Source organism: Thunnus albacares, chromosome 4, assembly GCF_914725855.1.
Source record: "Thunnus albacares chromosome 4, fThuAlb1.1, whole genome shotgun sequence".
NCBI classification, from domain to species: Eukaryota; Metazoa; Chordata; class Actinopteri; order Scombriformes; family Scombridae; genus Thunnus; species Thunnus albacares.
The window spans coordinates 21,365,141-21,386,523 of NC_058109.1; the positions used below are offsets into that span (position 1 = coordinate 21,365,141).

The window sequence follows — 21,383 nt, forward strand, 5'->3', positions numbered from 1 at the left end:
AAAAAAAAAAAAAAGAACAAGAACTTTCCAATGTACAGAATTATGTTTTGTGATGCCTGACAATTCAAAATGGTATAAGTACTGGAAGAACTTGTCTAACCGTTTTACACTATATGACCTTTTCTTTAAAAGTTTGTTTAGCCTCGTTATGGCAATGACAATAGAGGAGATCATAAAAATAGAGTCATTTTAAACCTTTGACTATTTTAATAATTTGATATGATGTCAATTTTTTTGTTACTATGGTCAGAATTATTATTATTATATTTATTATTATTAGACAATGACAAGCTTCTTCTGGACCTTTCAACCATATCTCAGGGTCTTCATCAGCAGATGGAGTTTGATATCATTTTATTCTAATTTTAGGTTTTTAAGATCTGGACAACAGATGAAAATGAGTATTTTAGGCTAACTCTGGCTCTTTTCCTGTTAATTAATGAGCATTGTCACTGTCAAGTAAATAAACAAGTGAAATCCACTGTGAGATGTGGATGAAAGCTGGTACAGTAAGTGGTACAAGTGTTAAAAATTAAGTTAAAAGCAGTTTCCGAGGTCAAGAATAAATTCTCAAGCTCACTAATAGACCTAAATAGTCTTCATTTCACCCACTGCACACACTAACATTTCACTCACAAGTTAAGACCTGCGCGCCCGCACAGGTGTTTTCACTTATTACGGCGAATCTTCTGCTTAGGTCGAAGTTGGGCGTAGCTATAATTATGTGAGGCCATCAAACCTCATGCACCAATAAGATTGGGAGGTTTACTTGGGAGGTTTATTCAATTTAATACAGTCCTCAAAGGAGCTTAAATCCAGCATGACAAGTCCACAGGTGTGTATGGTTGCGTGGCCTTTAGAGGACAGGTTCACATCTTTTCAAGTCTGTCTTAAAACAACAGTCAGGAGCCCAAATGAACATTGAAACAGGTTTTTCTTGCTGTAATCATTCCTCCTGTTCATACTGGCCATTAGAAGGTCCCTTCATATTGGACTTACAATGGAAGTGATGGGGACCAAAATCCACAGTCCTCCTTCTGTGCAAAAATATATTTAAGTTTATCTGAAGCTAATATGAAACTTCAGTCATCCAAATGAATCAAATCAAGTAGATATCTTTCAACGTTACAGTCTATTTAGTGCCAAAGTTCCTCTTTTTGTTACTATACTTCCACCGCAGCTCAACAGGGAATTTGATGCACTTGATATGACTGAGGCTTCATATAAGCTTCAGATTAACATTTAAATGCATTTTTGCACAAAATGACTGTATGGACACACTGTGGAATTTGTCTCCCATCAATTACACTGAAAGCACATTTGAAGGGGATCTATTAATAGTATAATATAAACTTCTTTCAGTGTTCATATACCTGACTGTTTTAAGACAGACTTGGCAAATCCTTTAAAATAAAAAAGTTGCTGCTTCAGAATAGATATTCAAAATATTTTTTATTATTTGAGTAGAAAATTTACATATTTCACATATCATCATGAAAAGAGGTCTCAAACATAAATGTACAAACTCAAAACAAACAAATTTGTTCTCAAAAACATGGTTTGTTCTTTTCAAAATGTAAACAGAATAATATAGCTTGTAATCTGTTCGTTTCTGTTAGTGTTTTCAACATTCAGTGCTATTCATTCTGGCAATGCCCCAAATCATAACATCAGCCCATAACAGACAAAAGCTTAACGTGTGTCATAGGCTACATTTTTAACATGTCTCTTGATTGCATTGTCTGTTTCAGGTCCTTCATGAATACAAGTCAGAGGGAAGTTCATGAGATTTAAAAAGTGTTCTTCATGTGGGCACCGCATTGGGTTTCAGGAACATCCTGCTGTGCCAGTAGTCTGGATTGTCAAAGGATCTGTCTCCAGCTGCAGGTTCCCCGACCCCAACTCCGGCTCGCACTTTTACATAGCGTTCAAACGCATGTGCGTCTGTGCCTCCCGCTGCTCCCTCCCCTTGCCTTTGCATGTTCTGGTACACGACTGCATCTCCAGGCAGCACAGCAGCAAAGCAGTCCATGTCCTCGTACTCATACACCTCGCCCTCGTCCTTCCCCTGTATCTTCAGCTCCTTCTGATCTTGAAGAGCTTGTCGCAGCTTTGGCTGTCTGTTCGTGTAATGATAGTTACTGTCCTCCACATACTCGTCCTCTTCTTCCTCATCTTCCACCTCCCCTCCCAACCTCGCTTGTGTTTGAGGAAGAGGAGGAGGAGGAGGAAGAGGGTCATGTGCAGGAGGGCTTTCCTCTTTATCACTAACCCTAATATCCATGTATTCATATTCGACTTCTTGAGATTCCCGCTGCTCTGAATCCGAGCTCTGATTATTCCTCATCTGACCTCCCCTGCCCTCCAAAGACAGTGTGATATCCCCTGAGCATGCCGTCGCTTGTGACGACACGGAGGAGGTGTGTTTCTTGTTCGTCTTCAGCCAGTGGGCGTTATCTTTGAGATGGTGGTTGTGCCTTGATGAGACAGGTGATACACACGTCTGCTTGTTCATGTACTCATATTCTTCATCACCCAAGAGACCTGATGAATGAGACTTGCCCATCCTGCCGGGAGTGGCTCGAGATGAGGAAAGTAGGGTTTCTGAAATTGAAAAAAGTGAGGTAGAAATCAGGTTTTTTTTCTTCTCCTTTTTTAATGGCTGATGAAGATGTAATCTCAAAACATTGTACCTATACTCAATAATAATAATAACAATAATACTTTTCAGTGTTCCGGCATTTTTTTCCCTGTTACTTTTTGCCAATACACCTGAGATAATCAAAAAGATGAAGATACCCTGTGTACAGCAGTGCCTCTTTCCTGGGTGCCAGCTGATGCAGGGCAAATTACAGAAAGTCAAAAAAGCATTCCAGCACACGCCAGGATACTAGGATAGACACTCTTTTAGGATGGACACACACTTTTTTGACTTTTGACACCTGATATAATGGGATGTATGTGCATATACTAGCTTCTTCTCTTTTTTTGTAACACCTTAGTTAGCACATGTAGTTTTTTAGCTTTTAATTTAGCTTTTTTATTATATAGGTGATAATTAGCTTTTTCTACATGTTGAAAAATGATCCCAATTTTCTCTTTGTTGACAAATTGGTTAATTGACTAATTGTTGCAGCTCTAAACAGGGTACACAAGTAAAGATGGTATCTGATTTCATGCTCAGTTTTTGTAGTCATCTCACAATGATGTTTCAGGTAATTTCTAGAAAAAAATGTGTAAAACTGCCAGTTTTGTATCATTCTAATTGGTGGTTGTGACACAGCAGAACTAAGCCAGACTTCCAGGGATATTACCTATTGTCCAAGAACGTCTGTACAAGCCAGGAATATATCATTTCAATACGCAACAAATATGAATGATGGTATCACCTTTCTCTGGACTGTCACCAGGGAGCACATAACCATTTTGGTCTTCCTCCTCTATCTCTGGGGACGGCGTTTCTGGTGGCCCGCCAGACATGCTGTCTCTCTGCGATATGTAGGCACTGTCCTCACGATGACGTCTTCGTTTAAGGCTCCCTGCCAGAGAGAAGTCCTCACTCATCTCCAGTTCCAGTGCTGTGCCGCATCCCTCCGAGCTCTCAGACACAGTGCGGGCAGAGTTAAGTCGAGAGCGCGACTGCCACGTAGCCTGAGACAATATGAACACCACTGCGTTAGAAAATGACCACAGTAGGATAAAGAGGATAATGTTGATGATATCTTTAAATTTATAGTAAATACTCATTTTAGCTACCTGTCCTGGGTTGTCAAAACCTGGTGTCATAGGCAGGTATCCAGCCCCGCTAGGCACAGTCAGAACCACCTTAACAAGTAAAGACAGAAGTGAGTTTTAGATACAGGATGTGACAGAAAAGGCCTCACAAGACCTAAACTCTCCATAAAACTGACAGTAAGTGGTGTCCCCTACTCTGTGAGTGTCCATCCTGGAGAGGCGACTGAGGCTCCTGGACTGAGACAGGTAGTGGGGGGCTGGAACCATGCCATCCACCACAGCTTCCTCCCCCTTCTCCCCGAGTTCGAAGTCTAGATCATCCATATCATCCAGGTCATCAAGGTCTGCACTCCGCTGGGCAACCTCATCTGGAGCGTCTTGTTGGCTGCAGTCCTCCTGGTGGATAAAGAATGAATAAGTTGCCTCTGAGCTTTTACTGAAGTTCCAAAATACTATACATATTGAGTGGCTACTGATACAGACAGTACGTGTCTTACTTTTATCACCAGGTAGCGAGGCGGATCTCTAGCCATTCTGGTGAATTCATTGGCGAGCTCTTTGAATGTTGGACGGACATTCTCATCAATCATCCAACCTGGAAATGAAGACAAGAATTACAGTTTGCTACTCATTTCTATGTTGTTCCGGGGCTACATGTGTATTACTGCTGCTGTTTTGTAGGTCAGAACAAGAAGAAGATACTTACACTTGACCATAACCATATAAACATCAATGGTGCAAATTTGAGGCTGGGACAGACGCTCCCCCTTTTCCAGCAGATCAGGAACCTCCTGTGGACGCATCGCTGCGTACGGCTCTGCCCCACAAGACATCATCTCCCATATTGTCACACCTAAATGAATACGAAGGATTTAGTGGGCATGGAACAGCACCAATGGCACAGTAGCTCAAACATCCACAACTTTACTACTGTTTCCATCAACACTCAATATTAACAAAATTTGTAATTGAAAGATGGTTTAAATCTCACCGTAACTCCAGACATCGCTTTGGTGTGTGTATCTCCGAAACAAAATACTCTCCAAGGCCATCCACTTGATTGGTGTCTAAAAAGGTAGAGAGAAAAGTGAAAAAAAGACCAGTATTTATTTTAAATACTTAAATGAAAAAGGCAGGATGAGGGCCTTTTCTCACACTGTGCAAATAAAAGTGAAGTCCTTTGCCAATGAACTTTGATCATGTTACTGAATGTCCATTGTCTACCATATCTTGTTTTCCAGACTATACGCACCTTGACCTCGTTGTAAAAGTACTTCTTGTCATCAGGGTAAAGCAGGTCTGCGATGCCATAGTCTGAGATATGGACGGTATAATTATTCTTCAGGAGCACATTTCTGGCGGCCAGGTTCCTGTGGACCATCCTGTTCTCCTCCAGGTAATACATACCCTGACAGGAAAGAACAAAAATGCATTTAAGGGCTTGAGCTGTCAGTGAAATACACAAAACAATGTGCATATATGTAAAAACACAAAGATTATTACAGACACAAAAAAATTGCTGAACCTGTTTGTATTTTACCTTTGCGATTTGAACACACCAGTTGAGCAGCCGCTGCGGACTGAGCTTGTTCTTGTTGTTCCTAACGTGCTCCAGCAGGGAGCCCTGGCTGCTGAGCTGGGTGACAAGTTGCAGGCTGGCACCGGGACAGATACCCAGGATCCTGACAACATTAATGTGGTCCAAGCTTCCCATCGTCATCATGTGCTGCAGTAAGATAAAGCCATTAGGGATTTTAAAAAGTCAATGCTCAGTGAGTAATAAAAGAAAATGTCATCGGAAATATATTTGGAATATTAAACACTCATTGCTTATAGGTCTGAAGAGTTTATGGTTTGCTTCTTTGTGTGTGACAGCAGCTAAATTCACAGCAGGGACAATGGATTCACAACTCCACTGTTAATCTTTATGTTCAGTATGTTCCAAACAATCTTTACTTTGTCAATAAATTATCAAATATGCTGATTGTTCGCAGGCAATAACATCACAGGAAAGTAGTGGATGTAACTATGTTGTGCAGAGTGTTTGAAACACACTGAGTAAACTGAAGAGCTTTATGCTGCAGGAATCGTTCAAAGGGGTTCAGTGCACATTTTGACACACATGACTCTGGTTTGCCGGAGGAATCCATTGCACCTGCTATGAATCCAAGGTGACTCCACAAAGAAGAAAGCTACAAACCTCTCAGAGCCACCTGTCAATCCTTTGAGTATTTGACACAGAAAATATATATTTTTCTTTGAGTCATGTTTTCTCACATCTGTTGGTTCGTGGAAGGTCTGCCGGCCAGTGCGATCATTAATAGTCTTTATGGCAACAGGAAGCTTCACTGTATCACCTTCAGGAATCCAAACGCCCTGTGAAATACAGAAAGCAGAGAGACATAGAGAGACATTATTTTTAAATAAGCAACAAATGTGCAAAAAGACGATTGTAAAGGCAACTGTCAATCAGCTCTACCTTATGGACTGATCCAAACACTCCGTTACCCAGCAGCTTAATCTTACGCAGCTCTGTGGGTCTCAGGAGCCGAGCATGGACTTTGGGGCCCTTCTCTCCAGGATCCAGTGGCTCAAAACTCTGTGGGCACATGGAGTATGTTAGAACAAACCCAACTGAAGAATAACAACATTGTGACAGCTAAACTATAGACTCAGACTCACCTCTCCACTCTCCATATATCTTCTCATTGCTCGCTTGCGCCGGATGGCGAGACCTCGGCGGTAGAGAATAGTCAGCATGAACACAGAGAAACCAACAAATAGAAGAGCAATCACTCCCAGAACGATGCCCGTGGTTGCTTGTCTAGTGACACAGATGAAAAGGAAAGAGAGATGTCATGTTACTGGCACTTGACAGAGAAGCCAAATGTCAAAGTTATTAAGAATAAGAAGAGAAACTTACCCAGACATGTTTCGGGAAGTCCCCACACAGTCCCCAATTCCTGGGCCGAAGCACCTAAACAGAAAAGGGATGAATTAAGAACAGAAAAAAACATGCATATGTGTGCATACACACAGATCTCTACTCATTCCTCACCCTTGGGTACAGTTAAGGTGGCACGGTTCACAGCGGCCTTGCTTGTTGGGGTATTTAAAGATGACCTCCTCCCCTCCCATCACGCCCTCAGGACACATGGAGACGCAGTGCGGACCGTCCTGCAGACTGGCGCATGCTATGCACTGATCTGCTCCCTGGAGAGAAGGAGAGACAAAGTCAGCGGTAGTATGGAGTGGGCCACTAGGTGGCAGCAGCACACCCACAGTAATTACGACGCAATACTTGAACTTGAGGAACTGATTTGTTGTGCACATATTATTGTGATAACTGAAAAGAGAAAACATACCGGGCCTGTGCACATCTCCTTCCCCTCCTGGACCTTACACTCAGGGTGGCAGGGCATACACTCGCCTGACGGAGTGGCAAACTCCCGCCTCTCCCTGCAATGGGGGCAAAAAGTCATTCACTTTCAAAATCTCTCAACAGATTGTAGATAACATTGAATACTTGGGGCAGCTACACCACAGCAAACATTACTCACATAATGCAAACAAGTTGGATATTATTACTCATATTGTTATTTATTTTGTGAACACTGACCCGGTTAAGAACATGCAGTTTGGCACGCAAGTTCCTCCTCTGCTGTATTTCTTGCACGACAGACACTGGTTTGGCCCTGGACCCCAGCAGCCATCAGTGGAGCACAGGGGGTCACACACATGACCCTCAGCGACTACACACACACACACACAATAGAACAAAAAAGACTGAGCCATCATCTACACTGTGACACAGACAAGGGAGCTGGTTCAAACTGATCCGACCTCACTCACCACACTCATTTCTCGGTCGGTTCTCTTTGACGTCAATGTGCTTCTGGCGTTTCTGGCGCTGAGGACGGGAGCTGCTGGTAAATATGCGCGTCCAGTTGACAGTGTCATGATAGCACAACTTTTTGTTTCCTGTGATGTAGACACTGCCGTCGTTTATCTTTCGCAAAGAGCGTAACCCCAGTGAGGTCAAAGAAGGGATCTTCATCACCATCAGGGCGTAACCCCTGAAATTGGAGATAATGAACTAATAAATGCTGTGTTACAAATGAATAGTTGCCAGTATTGTCATTGTGTTTAAAATTTGGCGAGAGTCCCTGATTTTGCAGCCAAATTTTGTGTTCATTTTCATCAGAAAGAGCATGCAAGAAAAACATGTGAACTCATTAAAGGGTTGAACCCACCACCAACTCAATTACACCTTTCCAGCATAGAATCAGCCCTGCAGGAGAAATACCATTTACCCGTAATAGTAACCAAGAAAGATATGTTGTGGGAAAAAAAATCATACAAGATGAAAGAGCGACGGGCATGTAAAATATTTACTGTACCTTCTAGAGCTCACTCCTCTAAATGTGGTAAAAAGGATGTGAAGGGGATACAAAGATACAAGACACAAATCAGATTTATGCCAGTGGAGGCTAATATGCAGTAACATGATAACATCGTGACCTTTGTCAGAGAGAAACAAAAACAATGTCAGAACAAAGAGAAAACAACAACTGCTCACCTGTAAAGTGTTCTGCCTTGAATTGTTTGGAGGTTGGAGAAGACTGACAGGTCAGACATGTTTTCAGGCCACGACTGGATACTGAGGATGTCTGAAAAGGGAGACATTGTGTTTCAGCGGCTTTAACCAGACTGCAAACACTGTGAGGCGTCCTAAAAAAATGACTTTGAGTTTAAAAATCAGCTCCCACATACAAACACACCTGTAATCTCTCGCACAGTGTTGAAGATTTTTAGTTTCTCCGGATCGAGGGCTGGTACCTGGTTGTATTCGTCACTTTAAACAGAAAAAAGGAGATAAAAAATAAAGGTCTGTTGCAAAAAGCACACAAGGAAATGTTTATTAACCTAATGGTGATTATAAAAACTCATGACGACTGTTATAACAAAGAGTCTCGTTACCCTTTGATCCCAGTCACCAGGAAGTGAAGACTGCCCTGGATCTTAGTGCAGTTTATAAAACTGTTGATGTTTGAAGCATCGACAGTCTGTCGATTTTGAGTTCCTGTGCCAACGCAAACTGAAAGGAACATGAAGAGGAAGAGGTGGTTAGAAGTTAAATGAAGGTGAAAGTAATTAAACATCAGTTAGAAATGAGCAGCAGTTGAATTTAATACTCAACATTGCAGGGAAATATTGCATTTTTTACTCCAGAAGATTTATTTCACAGCTATAGTTACTTTGCAGAGTACAGTTTTATATATAAAACAATCAACAAATAAAATCTGACTTTTTTTTTTTTTTTACTAGATTAAACTACCTAACAGTATTTCAATGAATCAACTCAACTAGCTACACATTATGCTGCTTAGATGAATTAAATTAAATCATATAATACATACAATGATATAAATGGCATTTTGCACAATAAATACTTTTGATACATTTTCTGACAATAGTTTTTCAATTTTGAATGCTGAACTTTTACTTGAAACAGTCTTTTTATGTGCATATTTCTTAAGTAATGGATACTTCTTCCTCGGCTGCTGACCAGAGCAGGAGAGGGTTAGTTTAGCTTGTCTCTCAGTTACATTAAACAACTGCCATGAATGAATTGTGAGACAGTTTTTGATGGGGTTTTTTGAGTACCTTTTGGACAGAGGCCACTACAGGGTTTGCATATTTTCACTCCATTTTTCTCCACCTCCATATTATCAGAAGGACAGTTGCTCACACACGAGCTGCCGTCCACCACAAAATTTTCTATAAAAAAACCAGAAAATTGCACGAATAAGGGACTCAAACAGCATTAAACCATGAGTAACATAATCAGATTAAGACAGACAAAGTGCAGCAGGAGCTTTTGGAGAAACTTTTAATGACCAGCAGACTGTAAAACATAATAACTGCATTGATAAGACAGAGATAACAACGACTCCATGTCAACTGTAACTCTGTGAGAATTATTTGTGAGTAAGGCAGCCTGTATATGTGGACTTACGGGGACACTGGGCCACACAGATAGAGCCATACTGGTACTTTGCATTGGGGTTGCGCTCCAGTTTGAATGTGTGCTTGTTGTAGATCAGGGTCTGGGGACACTGAGGCACGCAAGAGCCCGAGTCGTTGAAGTTCCTGCAAGCCTGTAAAACATGATATACAGCACGATCAGTGACAGAGTTAATAGATTTGTTTTGTGTGTTTGTGTCTTTCACCTGCTGTGAAAGAAAAACACAGGTGTTACTAATAACATTAACGATGGCCTTGTTATATTCAAGTGTCCCAGTAAGCTGTGATGGTGTGACAGTGATCCTGAAACTGAAGCAGCTAAATGGAATCCAGCCATTGTTAATTTTTTTATTTACACCTGCTTTTCCTACTGTACCATGTCAGAATTTCTGTTCATTAAAAAAAAGGCCATAGACTCACAAAGCAGTCTGTGTCCAGAGGTCCAGTGCAGCCTCCAGCACACTCGCTGTGACAACACTCACTCGGGTTTCTACCAAAGCATCGGCGGTTACACTGAGGGGCGCACACACTCTTTGTCACTGAAAGAGAGTTGAGTAGCATGTTAATTTGTTAAAGTATAGGTTCATGTTTTTTCAAGTCTGTTTCAGAACAATAGTCAGGTGCCCAAATGAACACTGACCAATGTTTTGCTTCTTGTGTTCATACCATTAGAAGATCACTTCATAATGTGCTTTCAATGTAAGTGACAGAGGACAAACTTCATAGTCCTCGTTTTGTGCAAAAATGTATTTCAAAAGTTTATCTGTAGCTTATATGAGGTCTGAGTTAGTCAAATAAAGTAGATATCTTCAACAGTTACAGTCTTTTTAGTATAAAATTCCCTTTTTTTTTTTCCTCAGACAGTGTTTTCCCTGTTGAGCTGTGGTGGAAATATAGTAACAAAAAGTTTGGCACTAAAAAGACTGAAACTCTAAAAGATACCCACACAATTTGGCTAATTTAGACGGCTGAAGCTTCATATTAGCTTCAGATAAACTTTTAAATACATTTTTGCACAGAAGGCAGACTGTGGATTTTGGTCCTCATCACTTACATTGTAAGTGCATTATGAAGGGATCTTCTAATGGCCAGTGTGGACAGGACGAATGATTACAGCAGGAAAAATCTATTTCAATGTTCACTTGGGCTCCTGACTGTTGTTTTAAGACAGACTTGAAAAATTGTGAAACTGTTCTTGAATCCATTACAGGATTGAGGTGACACATGGTAAATAAAGAGATGTCGATGTCACTTACAGATCTGACACGTGTCATTCCCAGGACCCCAACATGGCACGTCTCCACATGCTTCGTTACAGGGCTCTGAGATGTAATTTTATCATCAGTGGATACATTTTCACATTTTAAAGCAGAGATAGGAGATAATTGATGCTCATATGTGTAATTATCATCCATTTTCACTCACTTTCAGGCCCATTGGTCTCTATCATAATATGTGCTGTTACATCCTTCACTATGTCCAGCCAGTTCACCTGCGGGGCGTAGCTCAGGTACTTATTCTGGATGATCTTGACTCCTCCTTCCAGTATCTCTGTGGGCACACATGCATTTAAATAGGGAAGGACAATTAACAAAGCAAGCCAGAACATGCCCATGACTCATCCTATCAAACTCTGGCATTCGCTGTTTACTACCGCATATACAAACTCAGTATAATGTGCCGGGGCTCATGTTACACTGGCAGTTGAGCGGTTGAGCACGAGACATTCCTGGGACTTCATATCACTGCGACTACACACACCGCTGCTCTCTGAACGACCGGTACTCTGAAGGTGTGGCTGCACCGTGTGGGTGTGGGAGCTGAGCTGAGTGTCACCACCAACCTGACGCTTATCTACTTCATGCATCCCGGCCTCCCACACTTAAACACACTCATTCACGCTGACTAATGTGACAGCCTGCGTACCTGTGAGGTGCGTCAGTCCCAGCTCCTGCAGGCCATGCTGGCCGTCCTTCTGATAGTTGATCATCACAGCCAAGGCGTATCGATCTTCATATAATGTGGTGCCTCTGATGACGCGCAGGTGATCCAAAGGCAGGCGGCTGAACTCATTGACGGCGAACAGGATGTAGCCTGTCACCTCCCTGATAGACTGCAGGGGTTAAAAAGACACAAATTAAGAGGAGATATTTTTAGACTTTATTTTGCTTTTGTTAGTCATTTTATTTATTATCAGAGTCCCAATCTGACAGCACAGGTGTGTTTTGCTTGTGCTGTTAGTCGCCCTGATTGTAGTGCAGTGATTAACTTATAAAGGATCTTATAGGGGGATATAAATGAGTTCATTGTGCATTTGAGACACTGACATCAGCGAATCTGCTTTGGTTTTCAGTGAAGCCTGTTTCTGACGTCGCAGACTGAAATAAGTTGATCCATCTCCTTGTCTAGACTGGTTCCCAGTTCTTCTAAAGGCTTCATGCAGTGACACATACTGTATATTGTAGTTCCGTGAAAGGAATAATCTGTTGTCTCCATGATGCCTCTGTGTGTTTAACGACTCACCTGCAGGAAGGAGAAGTCTCTGGTGTGCTCCATCATGGTGATCTCAAGGTTGCCCATTATGATCTCACAGCCGGTGTACCTCCCCTTCATCAGGTTGTACTGGACCTCTGAATTTCCCGTCACGCTCAGACCGTTCTGGGTGCCGGAACAAACAGCCACTGGAAAAGTAAAGAAAGAGCAAGTTCCTGTTAATGTCTTTACTGTCAGTATGTTAGATTAGAAACACAAATTTAAAAGATAAGTCTGGTGATACTATTATTTTCTTCTTGTCAGCTGTATTTGATCTTATTCCTCTGTGCCATACACCTCCAGTGTCGTCCAAAAACTGTTAAAACACATCAATGAGCCACATCGTTGCACTGAAGGACATGTTTTTTTATTACAATGAATGTGGGCACTGTAGTTTATGTTGAATCAATTCCATGTACACTTACTGCCATAAATACTCAATAGAGCGCAAATTGTGTATTAATTCGCAGCTGAAAATAGTCCCCAACAAATATACTTTTTACTCCTGTTTGAGTTACATTTGCTAAAAACTACAGTGACCAGCTGTTTTAGAAAATTTAGTAATTTTAAAAATGAAGCTAGATATTTGTGACCCATTTTATGGTTTATGTTTAAGTTGGAACTAGTGGTGTTGCGGCTGAACATTACAGACAGCAGAGATGAACTAACATATTGTTGGTTTTCATGGGATTTGTTATAATAATTTTACAACATTTTACAGCTTTATGTATTATGTGAATTATCATCTTTACACAGTGGAAAGAAAGCAGTAGAGTTTGGCAAAAGTTAAATTCACTTATGTCCACACAGTGGTACAATACAAGTAAAAGTATGGATTTTTTTATTAAATCATTAAACAGCACAATCTTTTATGAAGACTGTTTTATGCCTCTTACTACAAGCCTCTGTGTTAAATATCAATGGATGTACTGTAACAGTGTGAAACAAGCTGAGGATTGTAGACAGGCCATGTCCTTTTTCTGAAACAAATATACAAGGCCTTGTTTATGGTCTGTGGGAGTTCAGCCATTCAGCGTCACTTGAGGGCTGCTTTGCTATTCAAATGCCAGAAAGGACAGAAGCAACAGAGAGAAAATGGAAGGAAGAGAGAATTTGGGCATGACAATGAATCTCAAAGTCATCTAGAAATCAATACTTCAAACAAACACACAAACTTATGTACTGTGCAAGTTGACACATATGTACAATATGACCAAAAGTCCCCTGTCCATGTACTTTTGTTAGGTGCTGTTTTTCACAGAGGGAAATCATCAGTGAAGGGAAATCTTGATGCTACAGCATACAAGGATATTTTAGACAATAATGATCTTCCAACTCTGTGGCAACATGACAACATAAAGCAAGGTCCATAAAAATGGTTTGGTGTGGAAGAACTTCCCTGACCTGCACAGACCCCTGATCTTAACCCCCTTCTCCATCCATCCAACACCTTTGGGATGAACTGAACTGTGATCCAGGCTTTAACAACCAACATTAACAGACAATATCATTCCAAACTCTTGTGGAAAGTCTTCCCAGTTTGTCCCCAGTCACACACATTAAATATGCTTGACACACTTACAAACATATTCCATCTACTAACATCAGAGTCCAAACTGAGCCCAGTAGAACAACAGGATCAACAAGGGCATAAAAAGGCTAATGATTATTAACCTCCAAGCACTCAAAGCACAGTGTGTGTATGAGAGGGAGAGTGTGTGTGTGTGTGTGTGTGCAAAACGCATGCCCTATGTGTCCATAAAGTTCTGATAAGAGTCACTTTATTGTTATGTTTCTGAGAACAGCAGGTTCACAGGAACTGGCTTTGTACCAAACATTATAAAGGATCAGTTCATCTGAATCAGAAAAAACACAATTCACCCCTCTGCTTGGCATTTAGCCATGCAGATAGTTTTGTTTTCATATTGAAATCTCTAGCTCTGAAAGTCTTGTTGTCACTGCAATGCAGCAGAGCTGAATGGAATTTTGTTTACGCTACTCGAGGCTTTCTTTCCAAAAATAACGTCTCACTCAGGGTAGCAAGGTCTGTTTATTATCAAGGTCAGGTCATTGTTTCTGGGAAGACACCTTGATTTCTTTAAATGTTATTTTTGAATGTTATTTTTAAATGTTATTTTTAAATGCCTTGAGCAACTCAAACACAATTCACCTCCATTTATTGGAGTAGAGACATCTTAAAACCTAAGCACATAAAAAAAAATGTCGGCATGGCGACACCACAGCACACCACTAATAGGAAGTGGACAATATGTTTGGTTTTTTAGATTTGGGTCAGCTGACCCATTAACCGGCACTGATTTTACACACGACAATCAGTTTTCTTGGGGAGTACTACTCAGATACGTGACACAACCCTAATCATGTCATCAGGGTTATCTGGTCCGAGCTTGCGTATGGCACGGTTTTAACAGAAACTCGGTGTTACAAACTGAAGGCATGAAGTGGGAAAGACCTGAGATTTTTCTAGACAGAAAAGGGTTTAATGCTGCATTCATGCAACGTACGGAATGAGAAGAACAGGAAAAACTGGGAGCATTTACGCAATATTCCAAAATGGCACCGCATTGCTAACCTTGCAGACATTTATGCTAAATTAACTATTTTTAATGTATCACATATTTGTAGCACTTTGTTGACATGTGAAACCAGATACATAGAAATTATTTTTTTCTAATTAGTTGCATGGTTATATCAGTGTTAATATTGGATTTTATTTACATGCAACTGCAGCTATTTTGCCATCAGTTTGTTCTCTACTTCTAGTGGGAGATCGTAGCTGTACAACTAGGAGGTTGACATTAATGTTTTTTCCACTTGGCTCATAATCATAATTGTATATAATTAAATATATACAATATAATTATAATTATATACTAATAATAATTATTATGGTCTTTACAATATGACATTAATGCAGCACAGCAAAAGACTGATGAGTTGCATTAAGGGATGTGTAGGATTTAGAGCTGCAACTGTTAGTCAGTCAATTGATAGCAGGATTGGATTGAGAGTTAATGGTGCTTGGCCCATATAGGGACTAAATGTTGGGTTATCTCAGCCTCTGGATCAGTTTTGACCCCGTACATATCTGTTTCCTGCTACCACAGTGAGTTGATATAAGATTTGAGATGTGAGCCACCAGAAACTTTTTGCTGATTAAAAGCCATTCAATAGAAATGACATCAGTTTACGAGCTGCTCAAGGCCGAAACAATTAATCTACCCCACCTTAGTTAAGCCCTGAGATCAGTTCAGTGCTATCAGTGGATGACTCTAACTGTTGACTCTACACCGTTTGAATTGCCTGTTGGGAAATACTCGGCGAAACACCTGCGCACAAACGTTTCAGGACTTTCCACGCAGCACAGTATGTAGAGAATGCATACAGAACAAGCACAACCCACTCTACTGGTGGGGGTGGGGGGGGGGGGGACAAACCAGTGTGTATGCACACAGTACAGTATGTGAGAAAATGGTATGCCCGCCATACAGACAATGCACAAGCTGCAGCTGTGGAAGCCGAAAATCTCAACAGGCTGAGTGGGTTTTCTCTGTCAAAGGACGACTTTCAGTGTTGGCAGATGGGTGGTGGTGAAAAAAAAGGAATGGGGTGGAGGGTTTAGAGTCAACACACACACATATACACACATGCATATAGACAATGGTCCTATTTTAAAAGACTACAAATCAAGTGTCGTAGTGCATCAAGATGTGAAGTCAAGCCTCTGTTACTCTTTGTGTGTCTCGTCACTCTTTACAAACACTGCAGTATGTCTTCCTTCCTACTTACTCCATCACTAACTATCATGTACAGCACATGGACTCTCCGCAAAAAGGTGTCATTGTCCTCGGCACTGAAGTGTAACCTAACACATGACAAAAACATTACACAGCGCAATTCGAACAAGGATCAGGTTTAGCTGTTATTTTCGTTCGTCTGTTACCAAGGTTTCAACACTCAAAAAAGAAGAGAGGCAGAGAAAGAAAAGAATAGAGGGAGGAGGAGATAAACAAGCTCAATAAAGCAGTTAAGATGATGACTGAGGTAAACAGAAACTTGGCACAGGATGGCAAGTGATTACTGCATACCTCACAAGTGAGCACGCGCACAAACATGCACACAAACACAAAGACAGACACCTGAGCACATGAACTACTTCATGGTGCGTTCACTGGTTCACAGCCAGAAAGTTGTGTACAAATGAAGTGAAATCATTTCTCTGTTCTCTACAGTGTGCAGGATTGCTCTGTCAAATGTTAGTGAGCAAACAGATGCAGAGAGTTGCTCAACATCAAGTGACATGCTTTGGCAACAGGAGCGACAGCATATTTGCTTTTTGACGCATCACTTATTTGGATAAGTCCTTCCTGTAAGAGTACAGAAGACATTTAAAAGGGTTCCACCTACTGTTGTTTTCCTCAAAGATAAGAAATTAAATCTTAAAAGGCAGCTGTTATATCACATAACATCATCTGAGAACTGACATGCACGGTTTGTTTTATATTGTACTGTTTTGTCATGATGACTTTATGTTAAATAAAAATCATCCTTCAGCAGGAAATGCAGGTAGTACCAAGCTGGCTACACCTGTGTTGTTTACTTACAATGTGGACATGTTTTCTGGTGCTTTATGAATATGCACACATGATGTGTGTATGTGCATATTTCACTTGCATCTGCTTTCTTGCAGAAAAGTGCAGCAGAAATTTAAAAAAAAATCATCTTTGAAGTGTTATAGAGGAAAACAGAAAACACCTTGATTGCTCGCAACTCAGTACAGCAGTAATTTTATTATTACTGGCCAGTTAACCTGATATATTACTGTTGATATGTTGATACAAAGGTCGATGCAAAGATTCACCTTTCTGCGTCACAACAACAGCAACCTCTCTCACAACTGCCTCTTTACTGCACAATACCCTGTTAAACAACTGTGTGTTTAATAACTGTGTCTCTGAAATTCCTTTAAATAATATTAGTTGAAATATTTTTGATTTGGCAGCACTTAACCTATAAAAGTGACTCAGAACAAACAGGTGCTTCAATCTGAACAACTTCTGTATCTTTTATGAAACAAAAAGTACAGTTAGTTTATTATTGTCCAAACTGTTATGGTGTTAAGAAGCATATATCTCATTATTTGCTCTCCTAGATCAATACAATTTAAACAATCAAATGGTCCTACTGATTAGATAAAGGGGTTTGTAGGGTTTTTTATTAGTGTTTTTTATTGTTCTTGTTGTTTTTGTAGTTTTAGTGTTTTGCCCAGATGCCCGAGGATCGTCACCTGAGTATCAGCGTCCTCAGATGGATGATCTCATGCTCATTGTTTTTCTCATCCAAAGAGCGCCATTTGATTCACCTACAGCCAGGTGACGCAACAAGAACACAGAGGTAATGTTCACAGCGCCTCACTGAGTTTCAAATCACAACGCCTTGCTCTGCCTCAAACACTCAGCGATGGAGAGTAACTCAGTATTTCCTCAAGTACTGTACTAGAGTAAAATTACTTGTACCGAGTATTTCTACTTTATGCTACTTTCTATTTCTATTCCACAATATATCAAAGTGAAATATAGTACCTTTTACTCAAATTTGTGTCGTAGTTAGCCTCTAGATACTTTTAGAGCTGAAAGAATTTTATGATTAATCGATTAGTCCATCGACAGAAAATTAATTGGCTAGTCAATCTATCGATTTCAATCAAAAATACGAAACATTCCCTGGTTCCAGCGTCTCAGGTGTGACAATTTATTGCTTTTCTGTGTCTTATAAGATAACAAATTGAATATTGCTTTGGACTTTGAGCTTTCAGACTTTGAATTTGAGTTTTAGAGTGTGACGGACATTTATCACTATTTTCTTTCTCATTTTAGACAATTTGATTAATTAAGAAAATAATCAGCAGATTAAAAATGAACATAGTTTCAGCCCTGGTTAATTAAAAGATGAAGATTTTAAATACATTTTCCCACCTAGTAAAAAGAAATAGAAAAAGCAGTAAAGTAGCTCAACCAGCTACAACCATAAAATGCAGCTCACATTGTAACACATCAATAACAATTTGATCATAACATTTAGCTGTACAATATCCTGATAGGAGCCGTTCTACTCCCTAATAAGTCCTCCTAATATGCATATTTTAGGGTTTTTACAAGGCTTTTACTTGTATTGGAGTACATTTATAATTTGATATAACTTCTTAAGCAGCTTAGTAAATCTGAATACGTCTGCCACCACTGACTATACTGAATTTAAACATATCAGAGGTAAGTTTTTTCTATTTTAAAGGAAAGATCTTTTCGGCTGACTGGTTTTTGAAGCTGCGGTGAAAGGTTGGGCCACTCTGTCACAAAACCCTGAAACAGTCAGACAATTGAGACAAACACAGTAAAGCACACAGAGTCGTGGGAGAGGTGCAGGTGACTCACAGCAAACAAGTTTTACGTGTGCAGAACAGGTTCTGTGTCTGGGGTTTATGAGGCAGGAGTTTTCCTACATCAGAGCTCCTATTGGAGTAATTAACTCTAATCCAGGTGTTCAGAGGGATTTGTCAAGGTAAATGAAGGCGGATATGTGATTCTGCCCAGTGTGTGTGTGTGTGTGTGTGTGTGTGTGTGTGTGTGTGTGTGTGTGTGGACCAGGTACACATAAATCTGTTTATACAGTCATGTTGTGGGGACTCGCCTCCCTTATGGAGACAAAAAGTACCCTTAACATATATCATTAATTTTAGGGTGAAGACTTTCTTAAGTTAAGGTTAGTTTAGGGTTATATTAAGGTTAGGGTTATGGGGAGGTTAGGATAAGTCTCCAGGTAATAAATGTAAATCTGAAGTGATGATGACTGTGTGTGTGTGTGTGTGTGTGTGTGTGTGTGTGCGCGCGCGCGCGCGCGTGCGTGTGCGTCTGTGTGTGTGTGTGTGTGTGTGTGTGTGAGCGCACCTCCTTGTGTCTGAGCGCTGCAGAGTTGGAGAGCGCACGGCAGCAGGACGCACAGCACCTGTTGCACCTTCCTCACTAGCGCGGTCATCCTCATTTTAAATTTCCAGGCTGGTGACGTTTTAAATAAGCATTACCATCCTAAAAAAGAAGAAGAAATGTGTCCTTTTCACGTCCAAAATCGTTCTCGGTCGTTTTTCAGTCATGAGAGAGTCCATTTAGACTTGGAAACTGAATCAATCCAGATTGTCTTTTCGTATTCCTTCGTATTCCAAATGAAGGATTAAATCCGCGCCGAACTGGAGAACCAGTTTGTGTTTTCCCTGTTTGACATTAAACTGAGTCTCTCGCTCCGGTCAGTGTGTGAAGAATCACTACAGCTCAGTGATTGGAGCGCAGAGGGGAGCCAATCAGCGGCCGGAGCGTCTTTTTCTCTGGCACTGATTTATCTGCGAGGGCCCCGCCTACAGCCGTACACCTTACTGCTTACAAAACCTGGAGACCCAATGGAAACCCTGAAAACACTTTAAACGAGTCACAGTGTTTCCAGTGATGCTTTCATTGCACTCGATTTAGATTTATCTTGATCAATAGGCTAATTGTGTTTGGATGTGATGAGAAAGATTCATTTTTAAAATAAAACGTAAATAATGTTTATATGCGAAGCTGGTTTTGATGTGGGAGACTTTCTGTTGGATGTTGGTACACTGCAGAGTTCATGGAAAAGATAATAAAGATTTATTTATAAAGCACAAAAAAAAAAACGTTCAAAGTGCTTTACAATAAAATATTAATTGTCAAACAGGCAGGATATTAACAAACACAAGATCAACAAATTAGAGTTTATAAACAGAAATATTATTTTAAAAAAAACATGACAAGAAACAAAAACGAGAAAAGTGATTTTAATTCCAGTTGAATAGGATGACATGTTTTAATAGTAGGAGGTGAATTATTCAAAAGTTTAGTGGCAAAAAAATCATTTCAATTGTGTGTGTGTGTGTGTGTGTGTGTGTGTGTGTGTGTGTGTGTGTGTGTGTGTGTGTGTGTGTGTGTGTGTATGTGTGTGTGTGAAGGAGAGTGCATGACGGCAGGATGTACAGCACCTGTTGCACCTTTTCCTCATTAGCGTGGACTTTGTTCTCAAAGTCCTAAAACCTTCATACATGGAGATAGAAACAGATTTTTTTTTGTACGTCTGAGATTGTAATTACATGGTCACTATAAGTCACAGGACCAACATTTTAGGCACTTTGTCACCTGTATTTAATATATCAAACTATTGTTTTCAGTATTAAAAGGCTTCACATATCCTGAACAGTAATGTGGGTATGAGTTTTTATCCCTATTCTGCATTTGTCATGTATTTGATGAACATTTGACGAGTCACTCTAAATGTTCCCATTTCTCTGCTCAACCACTGTGAAAATGCAAATACAGAGTTGGACGTGTTGTACTCATGACTCATATTTCATAGAATATTCTTTTATTAAGTTCAGTTAATAAAGTTAAGTTAAGTTTCCACAACTTGATACACCTCAGGGCCATTTTGCATCACATTAACGGATAGTTCATTTAGAAACTGACTCCCGACTCCCTCGTGGTTCCTCCATGTTAATGTAAAGAGTTTATCATTACAGTCAGAACAGGTGAGCTGCTTCCTCTTTCCCTTCATGGACTGAGAACATGTCTCCTCAACAAAGAGTGGAGCACTACTTCTCTGTATGTGTCACTCTGTCGCCTCATAATCTTTTTTACATCTGATTTCTTAACAAGGAGACTTTGACCCCTCCACTCCTTTATGGTGATGGCCTGAAATAAGGTTCTTTTACTACTGCGTGATTTCTGTGCTGCACTCTGAAATAATCTGTGTGTGAGTCGAAGAGGAATTAAGATCCTTCACTTGTATAAAAAATACTCTATAAACAACTATAAACAAGATATATAAACTATAAACAACAGCCCTTCATTTCAAATCATACTTAAGTAAAAGAACAAAAGTATCATTACTTGCAAAGTGCAGCAGAATGTCATTAAAATATCAAAAGTAAATGAACTGATTCTGCAGAAAAATTGACCTTTAAAGGTGTATTATTATACCTGACATTAGATTGTCAATACTGATGC

General features: G+C 40.2%; 1 protein-coding gene across 2 annotated transcripts; it reads right to left on the reverse strand.

The window, feature by feature from the left end:
• Positions 1–1,438: 1,438 nt before the first annotated feature.
• On the reverse strand, positions 1,439–19,591 carry erbb3a (erb-b2 receptor tyrosine kinase 3a). Of its 2 annotated transcripts, XM_044348735.1 has the most exons (29): positions 19,260–19,591; positions 12,286–12,443; positions 11,689–11,875; positions 11,188–11,313; positions 11,019–11,084; positions 10,183–10,301; positions 9,755–9,896; positions 9,403–9,516; positions 8,716–8,833; positions 8,517–8,590; positions 8,315–8,405; positions 8,136–8,153; positions 7,588–7,811; positions 7,355–7,487; positions 7,101–7,194; positions 6,794–6,948; positions 6,659–6,712; positions 6,418–6,559; positions 6,215–6,334; positions 6,013–6,111; positions 5,276–5,461; positions 4,988–5,143; positions 4,727–4,802; positions 4,442–4,588; positions 4,233–4,330; positions 3,931–4,131; positions 3,757–3,825; positions 3,390–3,651; positions 1,439–2,604 (listed from the first exon to the last, which is right to left on the reverse strand). In XM_044348735.1, the coding sequence occupies exons 1-29, from the start codon at positions 19,351–19,353 to the stop codon at positions 1,805–1,807; spliced, it is 4,323 nt and encodes a 1,440-aa protein (XP_044204670.1). In that variant the 5' UTR covers positions 19,354–19,591; the 3' UTR covers positions 1,439–1,804. The 2 variants fall into 2 exon arrangements, with proteins under 2 accessions (XP_044204670.1, XP_044204671.1); XM_044348736.1 differs by lacking the exon at positions 8,136–8,153.
• Between the last annotated feature and the right edge of the window lie 1,792 nt (positions 19,592–21,383).

Bases quoted from the DNA above. Each gene is read 5' to 3' on its own strand.
- erbb3a (XM_044348735.1), bottom strand. From the start codon at position 19,353: ATGAGGATGACCGCGCTAGTGAGGAAGGTGCAACAGGTGCTGTGCGTC. The intron at 9,517-9,754 runs GTAAGTCCACAT...GTTTTTTTATAG, and splicing joins CTGTGTGGCCCAGTGTCCCC to AAAATTTTGTGGTGGACGGC. The intron at 7,195-7,354 runs GTCAGTGTTCAC...CCCCCATTGCAG, and splicing joins AACTGCATGTTCTTAACCGG to GGAGAGGCGGGAGTTTGCCA.